Here is a 21,515-nt window from a genome sequence, read left to right as displayed (position 1 = left end):
AGTAAAAACGGATCCCAGCAAAGTAGACGTAGTAAGAAGCTGGCCAGTGCCCAAAGATAAACATGAGGTACGTTCTTTTCTTGGGCTAGCTATCTAATTGCCTACGGTTCGTCAAGGATTTTGCCATAATCGCAATGCCATTACACGAATTAAGAAAAAAGTACAAGCGTTCGTATGGGATGACTTCGCTGCAACAGCATTCAACAGCTAAAAAAACAGCTATGTACCAACCCCATTCTTTCCTACCCGGTTCAAAGAAAGACGTTTATCTTTGCACGAATGCCAATGACATCAGAATAGGAGCTATCCTGTCCATGAACATCGATGGGGATGAAAGGGTGCTGGCTCAAAGGCAAAGCTCAACTACTGCGCAACCAAAAGGAAGATGCTGGCCATGGTATGCGCGATAAAGCACTTTCATGAACAAGAATTTGTCCTCCGTACGAACTATGCAACCCTAAAATAGCTGCTCAACTTTACGAAACCGGAAGGGCAGGTTGCCCGTTGGTTGAAAACTCCAGACATATAATTTTGAAGTCAAGCACTCATAACAACGTCGACAAATTATCACGTTGGCCATGCCCACCGAACAGCAAATACTGCTGCCGAGCGAAGGAAAAGGCACAATCGGAAAATTTAAGGGCAAATTTTTAGACGACAGACAGTAGATGGACACCCGCAGAAATGGCTATCGCACAACACATTTTCGAGGATTTATAATGCGTCATTAAGGGAAAAGTTGGCAAGACATTTCAGAACACGGTCACATTTCAAAAAACTACTGGGCCTAGTGTAACTCGCTGCACCTGGAGGACGGGCTCTTTAAGCGTAGAATGAAATTCACAGACGGTTCCAACCACATTATGCTAACAGTGATAACCAGTACTATCAAAAATGATGTGAGCATTGCATGCTTTTATAAATAAATTGAAAATCGGCATCAGTGTATAGTAAATGAATAGTAACAACAATTACCAAAAAATTTAGGAATGGTGAATGCGTTTAATTTGAAATCTAATTTATAACGCTTTGAATCCATTAGAAATATTTGATAAAATTATTTCAAAGTTATATCTTTTATTTTTCAGAAATATCAAAGTGAAATTTCCTTGTTTATGAAAGAAAAAGTTATTTTTGAAACACAGATTTGTGATTTAACCATAAAACTTAAAGACAAAGAGTTGGAAATTATAAATTTAAATAATTCCTTAATCGACATGAAAGATCAAAATATTAGCTCTATGAAAAAATTGTCGTGTTCAGAACATGTTGGTTTAATTTAATAATTAATTAGAATGGATTATTATAAAAATAAAATTTGTGCTGCAGGAAAAAAAGTTATTGCAGGATGAAAATTTGAAACTTAAATCTGTAGTCAAGGAACTTGAAGAATTTAATGAAAAGCTAAAATCTTTAATATTTTTTTTTTCCACACAAATATCTAAATTATGTCAACATCATAAATTTCAGGTTAATTAAAATTATTGATATTTAAATATTTTAATTTTAGTGATCTTTATGAAAATTACGTCAATTATGCGTCCGTTGTTTAATTTTTTTTATTTTTTATGATTTTTTCAAGTTTTTTTTTGTTTTTTATTATAATGTAGCTCTGTCAGACACAAAATCGCTTAAATGTTTTTCTATACTTAATTAAACATTTTTGTCCCCAAAACTGTATATGATATGCAAGTTTTGGATAACCGAGTCGTCGCATGTTGATTCTTCAATTTGTTTTATGAAATTTTTTAATCACTTCACATAATTCCGATAATTTCTGAGACTCTTTTTTGCAAAGAACTGGAAAACCTTTACTTATTTGAGGTGTTGAATATAGACGTGAACAAAATTACGAATCTTTAGATGATTTTTTGTGTAGTTTTTTGTTTTAGTTTATTATTTTAATAATTTTTTGTCTGGCATGACATAATATATATAATTCTTATATACAGTTGTTTTTTCGTTTGTTTTGAAGGTTCTCTGATAATTCGGTAAAGGTTCAATTTCAGTCTTTTACGACTATTCTCCCTAGATGTATGCATTTTAGAAAAAGTTTTGTATCAATATTTACAGCAGAATTTGCCTTTTGCACATGCATCAGTGGTTAAGTCACTGGGAGACAGAGGAATGCAGAAATAAATTTTAAAATGCTACAAGCACAAAAGTCTTAACGACGGTTTGAATAAGTAATAAATCAGTATCAGTATAAGAAATTGTATGGCGCATCTCTCGGAAAGACCTCAGTAGCGTTTTCTTTGGTGTACAGTGTTGAAATAATGATGTTTCAATGTTTTTTTGAACAGTCGTCGATCGGAACCATCCCTCAACTGTACAGGAATTGAGTTCCAAATTTTACCCGCCATTACAGTAAATTTCCGCCGTCCATATTTATAGGAACTAAAGGACGGAATAACAAGATCCCCATAGTCCGACAACCTAAGATGACTACGTCCATGTACCTTTGATACCGGTATTAGTTGTTCACTCAAGTAATCAATCAATCAATCTTCGTAGAGGAACTAAAGGACGGAATAACCAGATCCCCATAGTCCGACGACCTAAAATGACTACGTCCATGTACCTTTGATACCGGTATTAGTTGTTCACTCAAGTAATCAATCAATCTTTGTTTAGCGTCCAGAGACCCAGTTCTCCCGAGGTAGGACGTTGTTTTCTTTGCCATCAACTTTTTGCGCCAAATTAGACGGTCAGTTGTATCCATTTCATTTAAATTTAGAGCTTTCATGTCTTGCTCGATTGTTTGCGACCAGGACTTCTTTGAACGGTCTTTGGGACGTGTGCCAGGTACTTCAACATCTGCAAGAGAAGTTATGGCACTGTTTCCACTTTGTTTGACATGACCAAACCGGCATTCGTCTTTTATATCATCTAAACCAGCACGACGCAGGATTTCGATAGATTTGATGTGGTCTTTCAGACTAATTCGTAGCATCCATTGGAGCATTTTCATGTCGGTTCGTTGAAGTTGTTGTTCCAGTTTGGTTGTTTCTGCAACATGTAACAAGACCGGACGTATTACAGATATATAGTCTTGATCGTAGTGGTAGTGGGATGTCACGCCGCATCAATATAGAGGCAAGAAGATGTCATTTATTCCAGGCTGCACGTATGTGTGCTCGAACGGCAGCTTCTGCTGTTCCAGTACAATCTAGAACATCCCCTGGATATTGAAACGATGTGACTTTCTCTACCATAATGGCTTCAAAATCATTGCTATTTCGAATTGTTGTTGTGGATTGATGCAAGCAGGACAAACAAAATTGGACACTTTAGATAAAGTACAAATTATTTATGAACAACGTTTGTGACACCACTGGTTACACTGCTGACACTTGATTGAATTGTTACCTACACCAGCTTTAGCTTTACAAACTAAATAGGGCCTTCGTCCAGTAGCTGTAGATTGGATGGGTTCACCAGTGTTCATTGTTTTAACCTAAAAATAAAACGGTTTACTTGTTCACTCAAGTAGACAGTCTCTTACCAAGAGTGCCAATTTAAATTTAACCCTTTCCGGAAACCGCAGCCAATGGTGTTCATCACGCATGTATACTGAGATAGAGTGAAACTTTGAAACGCCAGCTACAAATTTCGCTGCAGCGTTTAGTACTGATTGAACACAGTCCTGTAGGAATAAGTTGACTCCATACATTATCGAGTTGGAGAAGTCAATTCGACTACAGACAAAACTATGTACAAGTGTTTTAGTTGACTCTATAGTGAGGAAGCGTCTGATGGTTCTGACTCTATGCAGTTGATAGAAACATTTCCCACAGATATTTTTGACATGCTCTTCCATTGACAAACGTGAATCCAGTAAAACACTGAGATTGTTCACCGACGATGTAATATCATTCATCAATTTCAATCTTTGTGGGGTACCAAGCCAGATGTGTTGAGTTTTTTTAACATTTAGCCCCAATTTATTAGCCGACATCCATTTACCAACAATGTCTATTGTGTTCGACATCTTTTGCCGAAGATCAAATGATGATTTCACTGCGCAGAATATAGCTGAATGTCATCTGCGTATAAATGACATTGGAGTCCAGCTTCTTTAACTACCCTAATAAAATCGGCTGTATACAACACATACAACAACAACCCGAGAACCGATCCCTGCGGAACACTGCGAGTCAATCCTGAACTTGCGTTGACACCCACAATCACCGTTTGGGTTCTTGATGACAAATACGACGAGAACCAATCTAGAGCTGAGCCATCTATACCGTACGATATTTTGAGCCGATTTAGTAAAATCTCATGATCGACAGTATCAAACGCCGCACTAACGTCTAGTAGTGCAATCATGGCAATTTTTCCATCATCAACCGCTTCACATACATCTGAGAGTACCTTCAACAGGGCGGTTTCTGTCGAGTGATGTTTCCGAAATCCTGATTGCAATTTAGGTATCAACGAATTTTTGTAAAGATAATTCAACAGTTGCTTGGCGATTACCTTTTCAATTAATTTCGAGATGAAGCTGAGATTTGATATTGGCCTGTAACTGCTGACCAAAACCGGTGATAAATCAGCTTTCTTTATCAATGGTGTAATAATCGCTTTTTGTGATTTTGGAATTTTTGATGAACTGATGCTTTCATTAACCATATGGAGCAAAAATGGGAGCAGTATTCCCAAGAGTTCTTTCAAAATAAATGTCTGGACTGGGTCAAGCGAACATGATTTTGAAGGCGATAATAATATCACTGATTTCAAATCATCGCATGAAATTTGATCGAAGTGATCAAGACGGCAATCAGTTTGTTGATATTTCGGCTGATCTACAGGAATTACACCCGATGTCGCGGATGATTTTGAAAGAATTTACCCCAGGTAGTCACCAGCCGAGATGGATTCAGTTGGCGACGCGCCTGTCTTTTTTCAACCAATTAACGATGAGACTATGTTCCAAAGCATTTTAGAATTTCCAGAGTTTAAGGTAATTAACGACTCCCAATAACCTTGTTCTTTTGCAGCAAACAGTTTGTGTTTCCTCAACGATTCTAACCTCCACCGAATTAGGTCAGAGTGATGTCTGGTGCGACGATAAACCCTCTCCAACCTGCGTACACAGCGTTTAATTTTGTGGCAATCATCATCAAACCAGGGTGTCGATTTTACACGAATCCGTATTTTTCGTTGCGGTGCAAATTTGTTCATAAGTTCACATAGCGTTTCATCATACATGTCAAAAAGTTCGTCAATGTTGCAACATACAAATTTTTCGTGAGTGAAAAGATCAGTTGTTGACAGTGCATATTTTAATTTATCTATACTGATCCTTTTGAAGTTTCGAACTTTTTTGTTGACTAGACATGTAGTTTTAGATATTGCATTTTTATTTTTATTTAGTGCTATCATGTTTATCATAAATTTAGATGCTGAAAGACCACAACATAGTCAGCTTGTTATGCGCTTACAACTGCAAGCTGAAAACCGTCATTGAAAAAACAAAGGTAAAATTATAATATTGTTTCTTTGTTGATTTTTAATAAAAAAAAATAGGCCAGAATATATATATATATGAATAACTTTAAAAAGTTTATTTATCATGAAATTATGAATTTGTTTTGACAGTTCAATCATCAATCAATGATCCTCTTTTTTCCAGAAGAGGACCGTCGCGTCGAGGCCGATAGTGAACATCTAAGCATGCTTTTTACGTTTCTTTTCTTTTTTTTCCGAAAACCTTTTCTATCTTTGGCCAGTTTTATTGAATTCAGAATACCAACACCAGTCCATACAGTAATGTCGTCTATCCATTTCTTTGCAGGTCTACCAACTTTTTTCTTCTAATCTCTTTTCCTCATTAGTACCATCTTAATCAATCTGTCTTCCTTTATTCTACAAATGTGTCCAAAAAATCCCCATTTTTTTTCTGACTTTGTCATATACACTTTTCTGTCTTCCAAGTTGATTTCTGATGGTTTTGTTTTACTTTGTGCCTCCAACTTATACCCAACAAATTTCGGTAACACATCACCTCAAATGCTTCCTGTCTGTCTTTGTCTCTTTTCTTTATTGTCCATGTCTCACATGCATAGAGCAAGCTCGGAAAAACGCAAGATTCTATCATTTTCAACTTTGTTTTTATAGATATATTTTCACTTTTCCATATTTCCTTCAATGATGCGAACATTCCAAGGGCTATTGCTATCCTTCTGGTCAAAGATTTGGAATCGGTTTTAGCTGGTCTCATCACAAATTATTCCGGTAGAATTGTTCTCAACACAAATGCTTCCAACACAAATGTTCCCGACACAAGTTTTTCTACATTAATGTTTCCAACGTAAATGTTGCAGACAGATGTATCCCACACTAATGTTTCTGACAAATGTTTACGAAACGTATATCCACCATCATCAAATTCAGTGTTCACATGTGAACAAATAAACGTGAGATGGTAAATCAAACGGTTAAACCGAAACGAATGTAGTGATGAGTTCCAAAAGACTAATTGGCTGTCGTTCTCATTTATTTGACATGTCGGCCGCGCGTGAAAAATGCGCGGTCTAATATTTTTTAAAATTTCGATTTTGGCCTATATATCAATAGACCTTGTAGATGAACCAAAAATAGCAGATAACAAAATTTGTTTATGAGTTTTCCTCCAGAGCCACTGATCTCGGTTGATATACAATGTAAAGTTGTTGTCGTCGTAAAGGTTGCCGCTGTGTTCTCACCTACCGTCGACACAGTAGGGTCAGTGTCGGTCATCAGCACCGTGGTGATCGTACACGCCACCGACCGCTCGATACCGCACATCTTCACCTTCCTCACACAGGCGGTCGCTTCCTTGACCGGGACTCGCCGGTCTACAATATCTTCTACCGACCTAAGGGTTAGAGCATACGGGCCGGGCTTTTTGCCGGGAGTACAGACCGGCATTTTCGCTCACTAGCAAGTCTTCTCCCAAGCGTTGACTCATTTTTAATATTTTATTTATAAAAAACACAATACTACGAATTAATAATAAGTTTATAAATTTTAGAATAAAATTTTAAATTTTCTTTATAACTTTTATTGACAACGATTAATAATAAATAATTAAAATATTAATAAATGATAATCTTTGTACATTGTTATTACCATCCTTATTATTATTATAATTATTGTTGTTGCTGTTATTTATCTTATCTTAATGTTATCTTACTGTTTTTATAGTAATAATTAAAATTCAAAAAGATTTTTATTTGTCTGAAAAAGAAGCAGGAGACCCGAAGCTTAGTAATAATAGTGTGTTCTGTTTAAGTTTTAATATTTAAATTTGGTTTTAACAGTTGCGCAAATTTCAAGTAGATAAGGCCGTCGTTTAATTATGAATTTTAACAAAGATTGGTTTGTATATAATTTAATTTGTATAATAATAATTTTAAATCAAATAAATTTAATAAATGCGACTGTATGATCGCATCGTTTTGAAGTTTTTATTTCTCTAAACAGACACTCCTGGCGTTGCACAAAGGCAACAATATAGAGTCGACACATGTAAACAATTCGCAAACATTAATATATTGTTTAGTTTGATAAATATCAGTAATAATTTTGAAAATAATTTAAATAATATGTTGTTCTGTTGTTATGGCAAGCCCTGTAAAAGCCTAAAAGGATTAAAGATGCATCAAAGAACATGTAAAATGCCCAAATCCCTCAAAGCATAATTCGATACTGAAAACCCCGCTTCTTCGAGCCCAAACTGATATAGTTAACTGTTTGATGGCATGTCGTTCTAAAGACTGCCTAATATTTGCAAATATATTATCGATCGGAGTTCTTCCGATGACTCACTCTCCGACCAGACATTGCCATTCCGCACGACCGAAAGATAGAGGTCATTGAATTGACGGTGTGCCACGAGACGAATCTGATCCAGTCTAAAATCTGCAAACAAACAAAATACAGCATTAACTTGAAATCAGGCTTGAACACCTCCTATAAAAACTGTTCTATTATATTAAAAACATGTGAAGTTACTCCTATTGGATTTTTATTATTGTTAATTTTTTATCGGTTAAAACTGATTTCATTAACAAACAAACTAATTAAATCGTCGTGTGCCATTTATTGCGATAGGAACACTGTATAACCATTTTTAGATAGATTACCTCGGACTTTTTTCCTAGATAATGAGCATTGTTGTTTTATTATACTGTATATTGAATTCAATTTTTATTTTATTTCATTTATTGATATAATTTGTTTTGGTTGTAATAAAAGAGTTTTTAATTATTATTATTATTAAAAATTTATAGTTTAATTAATTAAATGGGATGTACCGTCAAACAATAATCAACTTCTTGAATGATGATGTGCTTCTGATGAACTTCTTGAATGATGATGCACGTCCGGATGAATTTCTTAAATGATGATGCGCTTCGGACGAACTTCTTGAATGGTAATGCACTACCCCCACAAAGTCGATGATTTCTTAGTCTCTGTTAACCTGAATTGTTTAATGCCTGAATAAACAACAACACACGTTTAGACGACATTTTCCCTGAGATCGGGGGTTGCCGTTTGGCTACCTATGATGAAACCGAAATACCCCTCGACGCCATCCACATCTGTCACTCGCCTCAGTATCACGCAACCCCGCTTTCACCCTGTCCTTCTCCACCTGCTCTCTCCATCCCAATCGCGGACGACCCCTTCCTACCACTCCTTCAACCTCGAACTCCAACGCTCGCCTAATCCCGACCCTTTCATCTCTTCTCAACACATGTCCATACCACCGCAATCTCAATCTACTTATCAATGTCACACTGTCCTCATTCAGTCCCATCATCGACATCAGCTCTGTACTACTCCTCCTATCATTCACTTTAACCCCACACATCATCCTCACCATAGCTCTTTCAGCCCTCTGCAGTACACTTTCCTCCTCTCTCCTCAACACCCAAGTTTCACCACCATATACCATCGCTGCTCTCACACATGCTTTATATACCCTCCCTTTCATCTTCACTGACCATTTCTTTCCACACAATACCCCACCCAGTTCCCTAAATTTTATCCATCCTACACGAACTCTAGCCGTAACTGCGCTCAAACATCCTCCATCCGCGTTCAGCTTATCCCCTAAGTAAACAAAGCTTTCCACTCTTTCAATACCACCACTCAACCCCGTCCTTGCGTCCATCCGATTAATCACACCATGAACACATTTCTTACATTTGAACGTGCCTTCCACCTTTTTCAGTGCCCCCCTCACACCACTACATCTCTTATGCACCCATTTCTGACATCCTATACACAATACCGAGTTAGCCTTCACTCTCCTGTCACATACCCCACAGGGGTCTATTTTACTTATCACTCGCTCCCCACATTCCCCACTCACCATTACCTTCGTCTTACCAATATTAACTTTTAACCCTTTCTTTTCAATAACACTTTTCCATCTGTCAAATTTTAACTGCAATTCTTCCATGCTATCAGCCATCAAGACTAAATCATTTGCATACAAAATTTCAAATAACAACCCCTCCATTATGTTTCCACACACAACATCCATCACAATTGCAAACAGAAACGGTGATAACACTGATCCTTGATGCACTCCTACCTTAACACTAAAAGCGTCCGACATCCCCTTTCCAACCCTCACCTTTTTCTTTGCCCCTTCATACAGCTGCATCACAGCTTTAACAAGTCTCTCATTCACTCCTTTCTTCCTCAACGCCCATTTAATGACCTTCCTCGGTACTCGATCAAAAGCCTTTTCTAGATCCACAAAACACATGTACAATCTTCGTTTCTTCTTTCTATAATTCTCCTGCAACATTCTCATCATGAACAACGCATCCACCGTTCCCCTACCAGGCACAAACCCACACTGCATTTCATTAACTGTCACCATATTTCTCAACCTCCTCTCAAGCACCCTCTCCACTACCTTCATTCCGTGCTCTAGCAATTTCACATCCCTATATGACCCACAATCTCTCACATCTTCTTTGCCCTTATACAACGGCACCAACACACTGTGTCGCCAATCCTCAGGTATACCTTCATCATCAAACATACTGTTAGCAATTCTTATCATAACTTCAATTCCTATCACCCCACTAGCTTTTATATGTTCTGCCGCCACTTCTGAAACCCCTGTCACCTTACCTAGTTTCATTTCTCTAACTGCTTTCTCCACTTCCTCTATCGTCACCTTCTCTATAGGTCCGTGTGTAACCGCGGATTCCACATCTCCATCCCACTCATTTTCTTCATTCATCAACCTTTCCATATGAGCTTTCCACACCTGAGCTTTTTCCTCCTCATCTATGCACAACTTGCCAAGATCCATCCCAAACACATCCATTCCCTATAACATCTTTCCTATCCCTCATTGACTGCTTTGCTACTTTGTTTAATGCCTGAATAACTCAATGAAAAAATGCCAGAATGGATGTGTGTCCTTGTGGTGGAGCTGACAGAGTCTGAGAGAGTATATATAGTCTTTGCCTTCTTCACTTTTTCATACATCCGGCTATGACGTACAATCTGTTTCGGACGGTATCAAAACGTTCATCGGCGACAAAATGCGGCAATAAATGGCGCTTCTTATGTTAGTTCATCATTTTCATACATGACAATGTCTCTGCTTGTTATACATACTGTAACAAATCGTTTAAAAGTATGTTAGAGTGAACAAAAGTTTAAGCTATTTGCATCATCTATGCGCCTGTCTTTGTTCTGAACTGTACTGAAGTTTAAGCGTGCTCGATCACTATTGGTTGTTGACCATCATCAGATTTCGCAGAGTCTGTGAAAGCATGTCACGATATGAATATTTAAACTGTTCAGCAACATCGTTTGCGCATAATGTATGCACCCATCTTTGTTCACCATCTATAACTGAGCCGAAGTTTAACCGTGCTTGGTTACTGTTGGACATTGACCATCGTCAGACTCTGCAGCTTACAAAAGTATGTTACAGAATGAATGTTTAAATTGTTCAGTAGCATTATATGCGCATAACGTACGCGCCTGTCTTTGTTCTCCAACTATAACTGAGTCACAGTTCAATTTCAACGTGTCCAGTTTCTCTCGAAGTTATTATTAGTAGTATTATTCTGATTATAATTATTGTAAAAATTAAACTATTACGTCTCTATTTTATAACAACAACGCACAACATTCGGCTTTTCTTGAGTTTCAACAAGCAAGCCTATATTTCAAATGTCTCAAAACGACAGCTGAGCTCATCTGAATGTGGTTGAAAGCATTTTGAGATTTTAACTTTTTAGATTTAATATTAAACAATAAAATTGTTCAAAATATTTTGCACACTTAAAATGATTACAAGTCTTAACTTTCTAATTAAAAATGCTATGCGATCCAAAGCTCTGCACACTCATTGCTTAAAGTTTTATGCAAATCATAAATGCAGGAAATATACTCAGTCTTGCATGCACAACGTTATTGAATAGATTAATTTGAGCTTTTAATTATAAAAAACGATCAAATGAACGTCGAGTATTGGTTGTTTGCTTGGTTGTTAATTGATCGTTCAAACGATTGATTGAATGGTCAGTTGAATTCATATCGATCGATTGATTGATTGTTGAACAGATCCATCAAATATTTTTTTGCTCAATTTTTCATTTTGTTTTCAAGAACTTGATTTAAAATTTTCCTTTATTTTTATATGTGCTAAAAGTAATTTTATTCACCGACTGAAACCGTTGTTATTTACTATCATACATTGCAGGCTTTAGGTTTAAAATCTGAAAAAGCATTGTTTGCTTTTTGGAGAAATATATTTTTTTAGTAATTAATAAAAAAGACATTGGTTTTGGTTAATTTAAGATATAATTATTATTAACAATATGTTACAATTAATCTGGCATGCCGATATATTTTTGTGTCAGGTGTAATAAAATATGAGATTTTTGTGTCACGTGTAATAATAAAATATGAGTTAGTTAAAAATCAGGCTTTAAAAAGCGAAAGGTAAATGACTAAATGATTTTATTTTAACAATATTTACATTTTTCAGAGAAATGAAATGCAGGGAAATATGCAATTCGTACCACATAATATAAAGTTTGATCGATAAAGCTGATGAACATTATCGGAAAAACCCAATGATGCTTTATCAAATATTGATTGCATGTTAGACTATATAAAAGTTTGGTTCTGTTGTTATTTAATCTCTAGAAAAACAATTTTTTTTAAGAAGTTTGCCCTTGATGGTTTTTGTTAATGTATCATTATTAAAATGTACCAGTACCAGTTTTTATGAATATATGTTTTGTAATTTCGAACGTTTGTAACTGTGTGAAAGTCCATAGTGTTAATTAATTTCTTAAACTATATTGCCCGCAATTTTTTTTAATTGAGTATTAATTTTTTAAGGATGTTTTGAGTTTGGTTAATGATTATTTTGTTTATACTTCGTCAAAGTATTGAAAGTAATTGTGAATTTATTTCTTTTTTTCTTATGCGCATGTGAACACTTCCAAGGCATAACCAAAGTGATTGACCATTTCTATATCATTACTTGCAATTTTTGAACGTTAAAACATTTGACATACAATTTTAATTTAACAGCCACGTTTTCTGTTTTAATATAATTTTTTTTAATCCGAGTTTTTTACTTTCTTCTGCCAAGTCCTTCGATTCATCGAGCGAATTCAAGTGTCATTTTTATATAAATATCAATTTTGAAACCGGTGTTGAAGTAAACGTTGTAATGCTATTCTAATGATAAATAGCGATAACATAATATATATATATATGTATATATACTATACATATATATATATATATTATTTTTATTTAGAGTCATTTGTTGATGCATCTGAATGCTGCTCGTGTGGCAGTGTAGATAATTATAATCGACGTTGATTACGTTTGTTGTTTTCGATATAAAATTTACGATTTTTATCCGTTAAAATCGTAAAATTAGATTAATGTTTTGTTTTATTGGTTTTTTTTGTAAATTATAAGTTTGAAACAATAATTTTTAGTTTGAAGTTCACGTTTACGTCGTGACTTTCACCTTGTTACCAAAGATTAACTTTAATCATTGACAATGTCTAAAGCGCATTATATTAATGTATGAAGGATTCAGTTAATTTTTATAAAGCTTCTTTTCATCATAAATGTCTGGATCATTCTAAAGAAACGATACGCGACCATAGTCAGCAACAAAGAGAAAATACCTCTGCAATGGTTGTCTGAAGTTTTCAGAAAATATTAAGTCGTTTTGCAAACTTATTAAAATGCAGTTGGGCTGTACTATTTAGTTTAAACATAACAGGGAAAATAGCAAAGAAATAAAAAATGAACTGATGCAATTTAGGACTTTTATGGATCAAGATCGGGAACAACTGATCGTTCCTGATGTTAGAAACGTGCTTCAAGAGTCTATAGAAAATTTAAAATGCGAACTCGACATGTCATGGTTGGGTATCGTCAAAAAGAACATTGAAATTGTGGCTAATGAGGTCAAGACGGTTAAACATACGTTAGATGTAACCAAAGCAATGAAGAAAGTTAGCACAACATTGTTTTGTTTAATTTAAAATAATCTCAAAACGTGTCCAATGACAGAAATTTTTTTTTTCTATTCTGAGATCAATTGTTGCTGATAACTACAACAGCAGCGATGTTTTGAGCATTATTAGACAGGGCTGAAAAAAAGACAAAGTTTCACGACCTGTTATTGTGAAATTCAGCAATTTGTCCTTTTAATTGTTAATACTGAAAACGTCATATAAAATCAAGATGCTTGAAGGGACTTGAACAAGATAACCTAACTCCAGAACAGCGTGGAGAACTCAAATCATTAGTTACAGAGACAAAGACTAAAGGGGCTGATAAAGATAATTTTTTATTCAAAGTTAGAGGTCCCATAGGCCGTCGGAGAATTGTCGAATTCCCCAAAAAGGTTCCTCCATTAAATTAGACTTGTATAACATCAGGTCTACTGTTTTGAAACTTGATGTTGTTAACAATTTTTTGTTAGAGACTTTGGATTTTTTGGGAGTCATGTACGATTCTTTAAATAATACTGTGATACGCTTAGCTATGCCACCTAAATATGTTTATGTTGATTTATTTAAGACCGAGTGACCCCTACCATGGTGGTATAAGTTTTTTTCAAAAGCCTTTTTAAATTTTGTAAAATTGAACTTCCTACTATTCAGTCATCTAAGTAATTGTCATTTATTTTTCATAGAATAAAATTAAATTGATTTTGTTGTCCATTTATTGCCCGGGTTCTTTACCAGTTTCACTTTTGTTTTTTAGCAAGTTTACGATGGTCATGGAGCACATTTCTGATTGTGCGGATTTATTGTTGATACTAGGAGATTTTAATATCCATATTGAAAAGCTGAATAACAAAAACGCCATGCTTTGTTGGATGTTTTTAAAGCATTTCAAGTTTGTAATCGAGTTAGTCGAATCATATTTTTGATGGTACACCTGTTCTGATCCACAAATTAAAAAACGTTTGGTTCGGTCATGGAACCGAATGGATGGTAAATTATTTTTTCATCTTGTCTTCCAATCATGGTCCGTTCACTGATGTTGTTTTTTATTTGTTCGTTAAGGATTTGTAATCAATATCATAGCCTCTTGCACTTTGTTGATTCCAACAGTTCACATATCGCCCTCCGGTTTGACAAAAAATGCACAGATATAAATAGACTCTGTTGTAAACTAGAGACAATATGTCGACACAGTACTAAAGAAGCTGAAAAATTGCTTGGAAGAAGGCTTTTTTGTGCAAAAGTTCTTTTTTCGTTAACATTGGAAATCTGTTTCACACTGTTATGGGAGTCTGTCAACAAACTTTTTGGAAAACATTTAGCTGATAATTCTTTATGTAGTTTACAAACTTCACGTCGTCACAATTTTCATTGTTCTTTAAAGACAAAATAGAAAAGGTAAGAGGTAACATATTAGTTCTGCTACTAATTCTATATTTTCCCATTGTGAATCAAGTCTTTCAAGTTTTCTCAATGCTCATATTATGATGATGTTAAAGAAATTGTTCTTTGCTTACAAAACCGTTTTCACAATTAATTGTTCCAACAAGAACTTTTAAGCTGTATGTTGACTTATTCATCCAGTTTCTGACATTTTTTCTTTATGCAGGGGTGCACTCTTTATGCCGGGGTGCACTAGCTATGAGGCGCGTCCCCAGGTGGTGAATAGGGAAAAGTCCTGGGCGATCTTCTAGAATTGCATTGAATAATACGGAATAAGATGCCGCGAACTAACTGTACCAGAAGAAAGAAGACAACGATGAAAGAGGCGGAGGATCTAAATCCACTGCCTTGTGAAACAGGGACCTTTGACCCAAAGGCTAGGTGCACTGCTTACAACAGTGCTCTCTTGAGCACGAGATAAACTGCAACCGCGCTGCCTTGTGTGCTTCCAGCAAAAAGGCTAGGCCCACTGCTTATAACTGGTGGTTGTCGTTAGGAATTGGGCAATTCCAGATATATAAATTTTTTTTACCCAAACATCTTCCAAGTCATCACAAAAAAAAGATCTCTTATTCCCTGAAGACCTCAAATGGTCAAGAGGTGACAATATCCAGGAAGTACGCAAAAGTGGAGGGATGTTGCGGAAAATCGGGCGTACACACACAGACGACTATTCAGGAATACAAAAGTCATTCCAGGCGAAGCATGCATCCTTCAACATCGATTGCTGGTGGCCGATATGATCATGGAAAAATCACGCTCTGTGACTTATCGAATCATCGCGATTTTTTACAGATGTTTTTTTTAATTATTTTTTTATTTCATTTATTTTCGAAACGTTAGCATTTTATTGTTTGAAATTATTAAGAACACAAATTCAACTTTTTTTGTACGTTAAAACAAGAATGACTCAAAAAATTTGGAAAGAATTGGTAAAAAAAAACAGGGTTGAAGATTTTTGTCGCAGTCGGAATTTTTGAGGAATTGCTATCCGACTCAGACACCCCATTTTTATTTCCGCTCATCTCTTATTTAAAGTTCAGTAAAAAAACATTGTTAAAAGAATAAACAAAACCAGTTTTATGATACAGAATATTGTCAGAATTATGAAATAATACTGACTAAAAATACTTCAAAGTCCTTCAACGCAAAATTAATTCACTCGATAGGCGGCTTGATGCAAAGTTATTCACTTGATAGGGGGCCTGGTGCAAGTTGATTTACTCGATAGGTGACAAGACGATTTTTTTTGTTTGTTTTGCAATTAAGATCACGTCGTAAATTATTACAAATTATTTTAAAATTTAATTAATTGTTTTTTTGATTAATTGGACATACCTTGGAAATTGTTATGTTTAAAAACACTCGAAACAAAATCTAATTTTGCTTTGATATAGAGTTTCCTTATCTTAAGTTCTCGAAAAAAGTCCGCCTTGGGTTCACCAGTTAGGCAGCTTCGAATAATCGGTGCCTATTCTGGTATCTAAGAGACTTAATTCGTGATTCTATGCTCATTGGCATAGTTTCAGAAACGTCTTAAGTTCTCAAAAGTGGATTTGGTACGAGACTCTATGCTCATTGGCATAGTTTCGCACGCGTACTAAAGTTACACAATTTGTTTCCAGTGTTGTTCTGACTCTTGTTGTTTTGTGTTGGTTGTGCGAAAGCCAACCAGACTCGTCGGCCCAGTGAAAACAGGCCAAGGTTGTTCGAAAGCCGACCGACTGACTGACAGGCCCAGTGAAAACAGGCCCTTGGTTGTGCGAAAGCCGACCAGACTCGACGGTCCAGTGAAAACAGGCAGGGTTGTGCGAAAGCCGACCGACCGACTGACTGACAGGCCCAGTGAAAACAGGCCTTGGATTCTGTGAAAACGAATCCGCCTCGTTGTTTTGTTTTTGTTGTGCTATTTGTGGACCTACGGTTCTTTGCTGGATTCTATACTCATTGGTATAGTTTCGCACGCAGCTTGGAATTTCCATAGGCTCCGATTTTTGTAATTTTTCTGCATTCATTTTATTTATTTCTCGGAGTTGTATTGACACCACCATCGGTCACACACGTCGAGGTTGTACGATTAAACGGCAAGAAACATATCTCAAGTCGAAGACCCAACAAGAAGAAGTTCTAATTCCTGTATTCCAGTTTGTTCATTGACATTATTTTTTTTACATTATTCTAGAGTTCATTTAGTTCAATTCTTTTTCATTTACTTCCGTCGATTAATAAAATTGTTATCGAATATTTTTACGCGTTCGTGTGTTACTCAGTAAAATCATATAATTCGAAAAAGCCCAGTGCCACACAGGACTAGTCGAAATCACGATAAAAATATACAAAAAATTATTGTCGGACCATAAAAAAAAATTCCCTGAGAAAGATAGAGGAAGAGATTACCTCACCACCAGTTGCAAATATCCGACAATATAGTTGGTGTCACAGGAATGAAGAATAATGAAGGCATCATAATAACCTTGCAGAATGATTTGAAGGATCACTGGAAGAATTACTTCGATCAGTTATTGAATGAAACAAACCCTATTGGGGTGGACATTGATGCACTTCAGGGCATCACAGCTGAATAGCTTACGGATGCGTTGAAGGTAAATGAAGGTGTGAAGGTGGGTAAAGCAGCTGGTCCGTCTGGACTTACAAATGATATCATCAAGGCATCTGATGGGGCAGGCTTCAGAGCCCTCTTAGACATCTCAAGTCGGGAAATGTGGAGTAAATCGATACTACCAGTGGAATGGAACAGTAGCACAACTGTGCCGATATATAAAGAAAAAGGAGATTCACTGAAATGCTCCTAGTATCGGGGTATACGTCTTCTGGAACATCCCCTAAAAATTATTGAAAAAGTCATTGAGAGAAGACTGTTGTCGTGCGTTTCAATAGGTGGTTACCAGTACGGCTTCATGGCAGGAAGTTCCACCATAGATTCTATCTATATCATTCTTCAACTACAGGAAAAACACATGGGAAAGCAAAAGCGACTATTTCATGTCTTTGTGGACTTGAAAAAGGCTTTTGACAGAGTGCTTCGTGAGGCAATCAGGTGGAGTCTAAGTAGACAGTTTGCTCCCGAATATCTAGTTTGGCTGGTTATGGCAACGTACTCTAACACAAAACTCTGGTCAGCACAACAGCCGGTAACACGAATGAATTTGATATTAACGTTGGCGTCCATCAGAGATCAATACTTGGCCCCCTGCTCTTCATCACGGTGAAGGAAGAAATAACCAAACCGATACGCTCAGATAACATATAGAATGTAATATATGCAAATGATATCGTCCTGATGGCGGCCTCGGAACAAGACGCGTCCAGAAAGTTTGAGGTCTGAAATACCCAGCTTGCCAAACACCGGCTAAAGGTAAACCTTGACAAAACAAAAACTATGATCACTGGTGGTACCGCTGAGCCTGTGGTCTCTGGTCATTGGCCATGCTTGGTGTGTGGGGGGCTGGAGTTGGAAGCAACTCGATCAAATGCCTACGATGTCAGCAGTGGTGTCACAGACGATGCTCGAAAATTACCGACTCACTGAGGAAAATAATTGCCCCGTATTTCCCGCCCGCATCAACCCGTGACAACGGAGCCAAGATAATGATACGATTACCGGAATCGAAACTGTTACTTCATTTCAGTATTTGGGTGATATGCTGGATTGTACTGGAACAGCTGATGCCGCCGTTCGTGGACGTACACTTTCTTGCCTCGGTATAATTCCGTTGTTAATATTGTTATAACCGTGCTACCGAACGCACTACAACATTCTAGAATATGCTAGAATCGGACCATCTAGAAGAATCTAGAAACGACGCTTGCGAAGAGTATATAAGCGCACGTCGCAAGAAGATTAGCGATTAGTGAAATTCGTGATTTTGTAAATTCGTGACTCTGTAATTTTGTGAATAGCGATTTGGTGAATTATTTAAAGCGATATTTGATTTGTTTGTTGACGTTGCCATAGCGATAGATTTTGAACAATTTAAAACAGATCAAAGAACAGTCCGAACGACAGTCCGAACGACAGACAGAAGAGTTAAAACAACAGATCAAGGAACAGTCCGAACGACAGACAGAGGAGTTAAAACAGATCAAGGACCAGCTAAAACACGTAAAATTGGAAGTGACAGAACAGATTGAAGAACAGTCAACAACAATAGAAATGATCGAGCAGAAACTTGATCGTCAGACCGTTGAGGTAGATCACAAGATAGACAAATTGAAGCGAGAATTGGAGCAATCCAAAAAAATGGCCATGCCGTTAGATCACGCATCCGGAAGAACTTTGAAGGTACCAGCATTTGACGGAGAGATGTCCTGGAACGTTTATAAAACCCAATTCGAAGCAGCGGCCACTAGTAACTGTTGGAACGGAAAAGAACGAGCAACAGCACTGATACTGGCCCTGCGAGGTTCAGTAGCAGAGGTTCTTCAGACGATTCCAGCGAAGAACCACTTCAACTATGAAGTTCTGGTTAGCGCGTTGGATTTACGTTATGGTGAAGAACACATGAAACAGATTTATCGGTTTCAGCTTAGAAACAGAACGCAACGATTTGGTGAATCCATTCAGCAGCTGGCACAAGATATCAAACGGTTGACATTGCTGTCGCATCCGACATCAGACCCCGAGCATAGAGACGAAACTGCCCTGGATACGTTTATCAAAGCCCTTCGTGATTCGGAACTCAAGCAATCCCTTCTCTTGTCAGATAAACGAAAACTCAAGGATGCCGTTGTGCACAGTCTCACTTTTGAATCGGCAAAGCAAGCATCAAAAAGTGACGTACGTCTACGCCAAGTACATGAAGAATGCTCTTGCCAGAAGGTGGTTGTGAAACGCGAACCCCAACAGCATGGTGTACCCCAATGCTGGATTTGTGGTGAAAAAGGCCATCTACGTCGGGGTTGTAAACACCGCCTAAAAGATAACCACTGCCGAAATTGCGCGACAAGATGGCGCAAAAGAAGAGAAGATGATCCTGTATCACGATCGGCCCCTTCGTTAGAAGGGGCGGAAAACTAATAAGAGCCAACTTTGTGGGGCAGAGGTTGGCTAGTAGAATTGACGCCCCCAGTACCGTAATTAACGTTTCCAGACTACATCGAAATCGAAACGACCTATGGCTGAACGGAAAAGGTGATCAACGAGAATGCGTAATTACAGTCAACACCGGAGCAACAAAATCGATTTTAAGATCTGATTTGGTACACAATCTGAAGAAAGAGACTTCTAACAAATACATCCTTCGAACAGCTACCGGAGGAACAGCACCAGTCTATAGAAAGATTCTCCGTACTGTTCAGCTAGGCGACTTGTTATTCTAAGGTTCATCCTTAGTCGCGGATATCATCGACGAATGCATAATAGGTGTCGACTTTCTGACAAAATATGGGTTCAAAATTGACTTAGAAAAACGCATTCTTAGATGGAGAAATACAGAAGTGATAATGGGGGATAGCGACGAAAAATGCATTCGAGTGATAGTCGATTGTGACATAGAACTACCTCAATCATCTGAAAACATCGTATGGGGAAAATTGAATTGCGATCCTGGGGGCCACCAGTTCTATTTGATGGAGCCAACCTCAACGACAAATGCACAGAACGCGGTCATTGGAAAATGCCTGGTAGAAGCGAACAAAAATGATCTTATTCCTGTCAGAATAATGAATACCGCTAAACACACTATTAAAATTAAAAAAGGCGAGGAAATAGGTAATTGCTAATCAATAAATTTGGTGAAATCATTAGATATGGAGCAACAGGAAAAGGTTCTACCAACTGACAAAGGTAGACTCAAAGAACTTACCAAAAATCTACTGGATGAACTCAATTTGTATCAAGAAGACCGTCTAAAAGCCGAGGCGTTGATTGCTGATTTTGCAGACGTGTTTTCAACCGGTGACAATGACCAAGGTAAAACAGCTCTGGTAACTCACCGAATTGATACTCAGGATTCGAAACCGATCCGACAAGTACCACGACGTCTTCCTCTAGCAAAACAAACAGAAGTAAACGAAATGATAACGACAATGCAGAATCAAGGCGTCATCGAACCGTCATCAAGTCCCTGGATTTCGCCAGTTGGCTCCTCAACTTCAAGGATCTTGAAGATGGCTCCTCAACTTCAAGGATCTTGAAGGACAGATGGCCCGATGGTTGGAGCGTTTACAAATGTACGACTTCGAGATCGTGCACCGCAAAGGAACAACTCATAGTAATGCTGATGCTGTCTCACGTCGACCATGTTTACCAGGATGCAAATATTGCTGTCGTCACGAAGAGAAGATACAATCGGAAGACATAAGAGCAACAACAATATCAGCGGATGACGGTTGGACACCGACAGATCTTGCTGATGCACAGTTTGCGGATGAGGACCTACAACATCTGATCACATGGAAAAAGGAGGGCAAGTGACCGGATTGGCAAATCATCTCAGAATATAGTGCCGTGTTAAAGGGTTATTTGGCTCAGTGGGACTCTTTGTATTTGGAAGGGGATTTGCTGAAACGAAAATGGGAATCAGCTGA

General features: G+C 37.2%; 3 protein-coding genes across 3 annotated transcripts; all 3 read left to right on the top strand.

The window, feature by feature from the left end:
* Positions 1-13,319: 13,319 nt before the first annotated feature.
* HELRODRAFT_174286 (hypothetical protein) lies at positions 13,320-13,936 on the top strand (the record flags this gene model as incomplete). Its single annotated transcript, XM_009020819.1, has 2 exons — positions 13,320-13,523; positions 13,766-13,936. 2 exons carry the CDS (start codon positions 13,320-13,322, stop codon positions 13,934-13,936), a joined length of 375 nt encoding a protein of 124 aa, XP_009019067.1.
* Positions 13,937-14,290: 354 nt separating this feature from the next.
* Positions 14,291-16,034, top strand: HELRODRAFT_174285 (hypothetical protein; the record flags this gene model as incomplete). Its single annotated transcript, XM_009020818.1, has 4 exons — positions 14,291-14,427; positions 15,133-15,181; positions 15,348-15,654; positions 15,913-16,034. 4 exons carry the CDS (start codon positions 14,291-14,293, stop codon positions 16,032-16,034), a joined length of 615 nt encoding a protein of 204 aa, XP_009019066.1.
* Positions 16,035-19,140: 3,106 nt separating this feature from the next.
* HELRODRAFT_174284 (hypothetical protein) lies at positions 19,141-20,004 on the top strand (the record flags this gene model as incomplete). The annotated part of the gene is made up of 1 exon (XM_009020817.1): positions 19,141-20,004. One exon carries the CDS (start codon positions 19,141-19,143, stop codon positions 20,002-20,004), a length of 864 nt encoding a protein of 287 aa, XP_009019065.1.
* Positions 20,005-21,515: the final 1,511 nt, after the last annotated feature.

The sequence above is a fragment of the Helobdella robusta genome (genome assembly GCF_000326865.2).
Source record: "Helobdella robusta unplaced genomic scaffold HELROscaffold_29, whole genome shotgun sequence".
Classification (NCBI taxonomy): domain Eukaryota; kingdom Metazoa; phylum Annelida; class Clitellata; order Rhynchobdellida; family Glossiphoniidae; genus Helobdella; species Helobdella robusta.
This window is presented reverse-complemented; position numbering and strand designations above follow the sequence as displayed.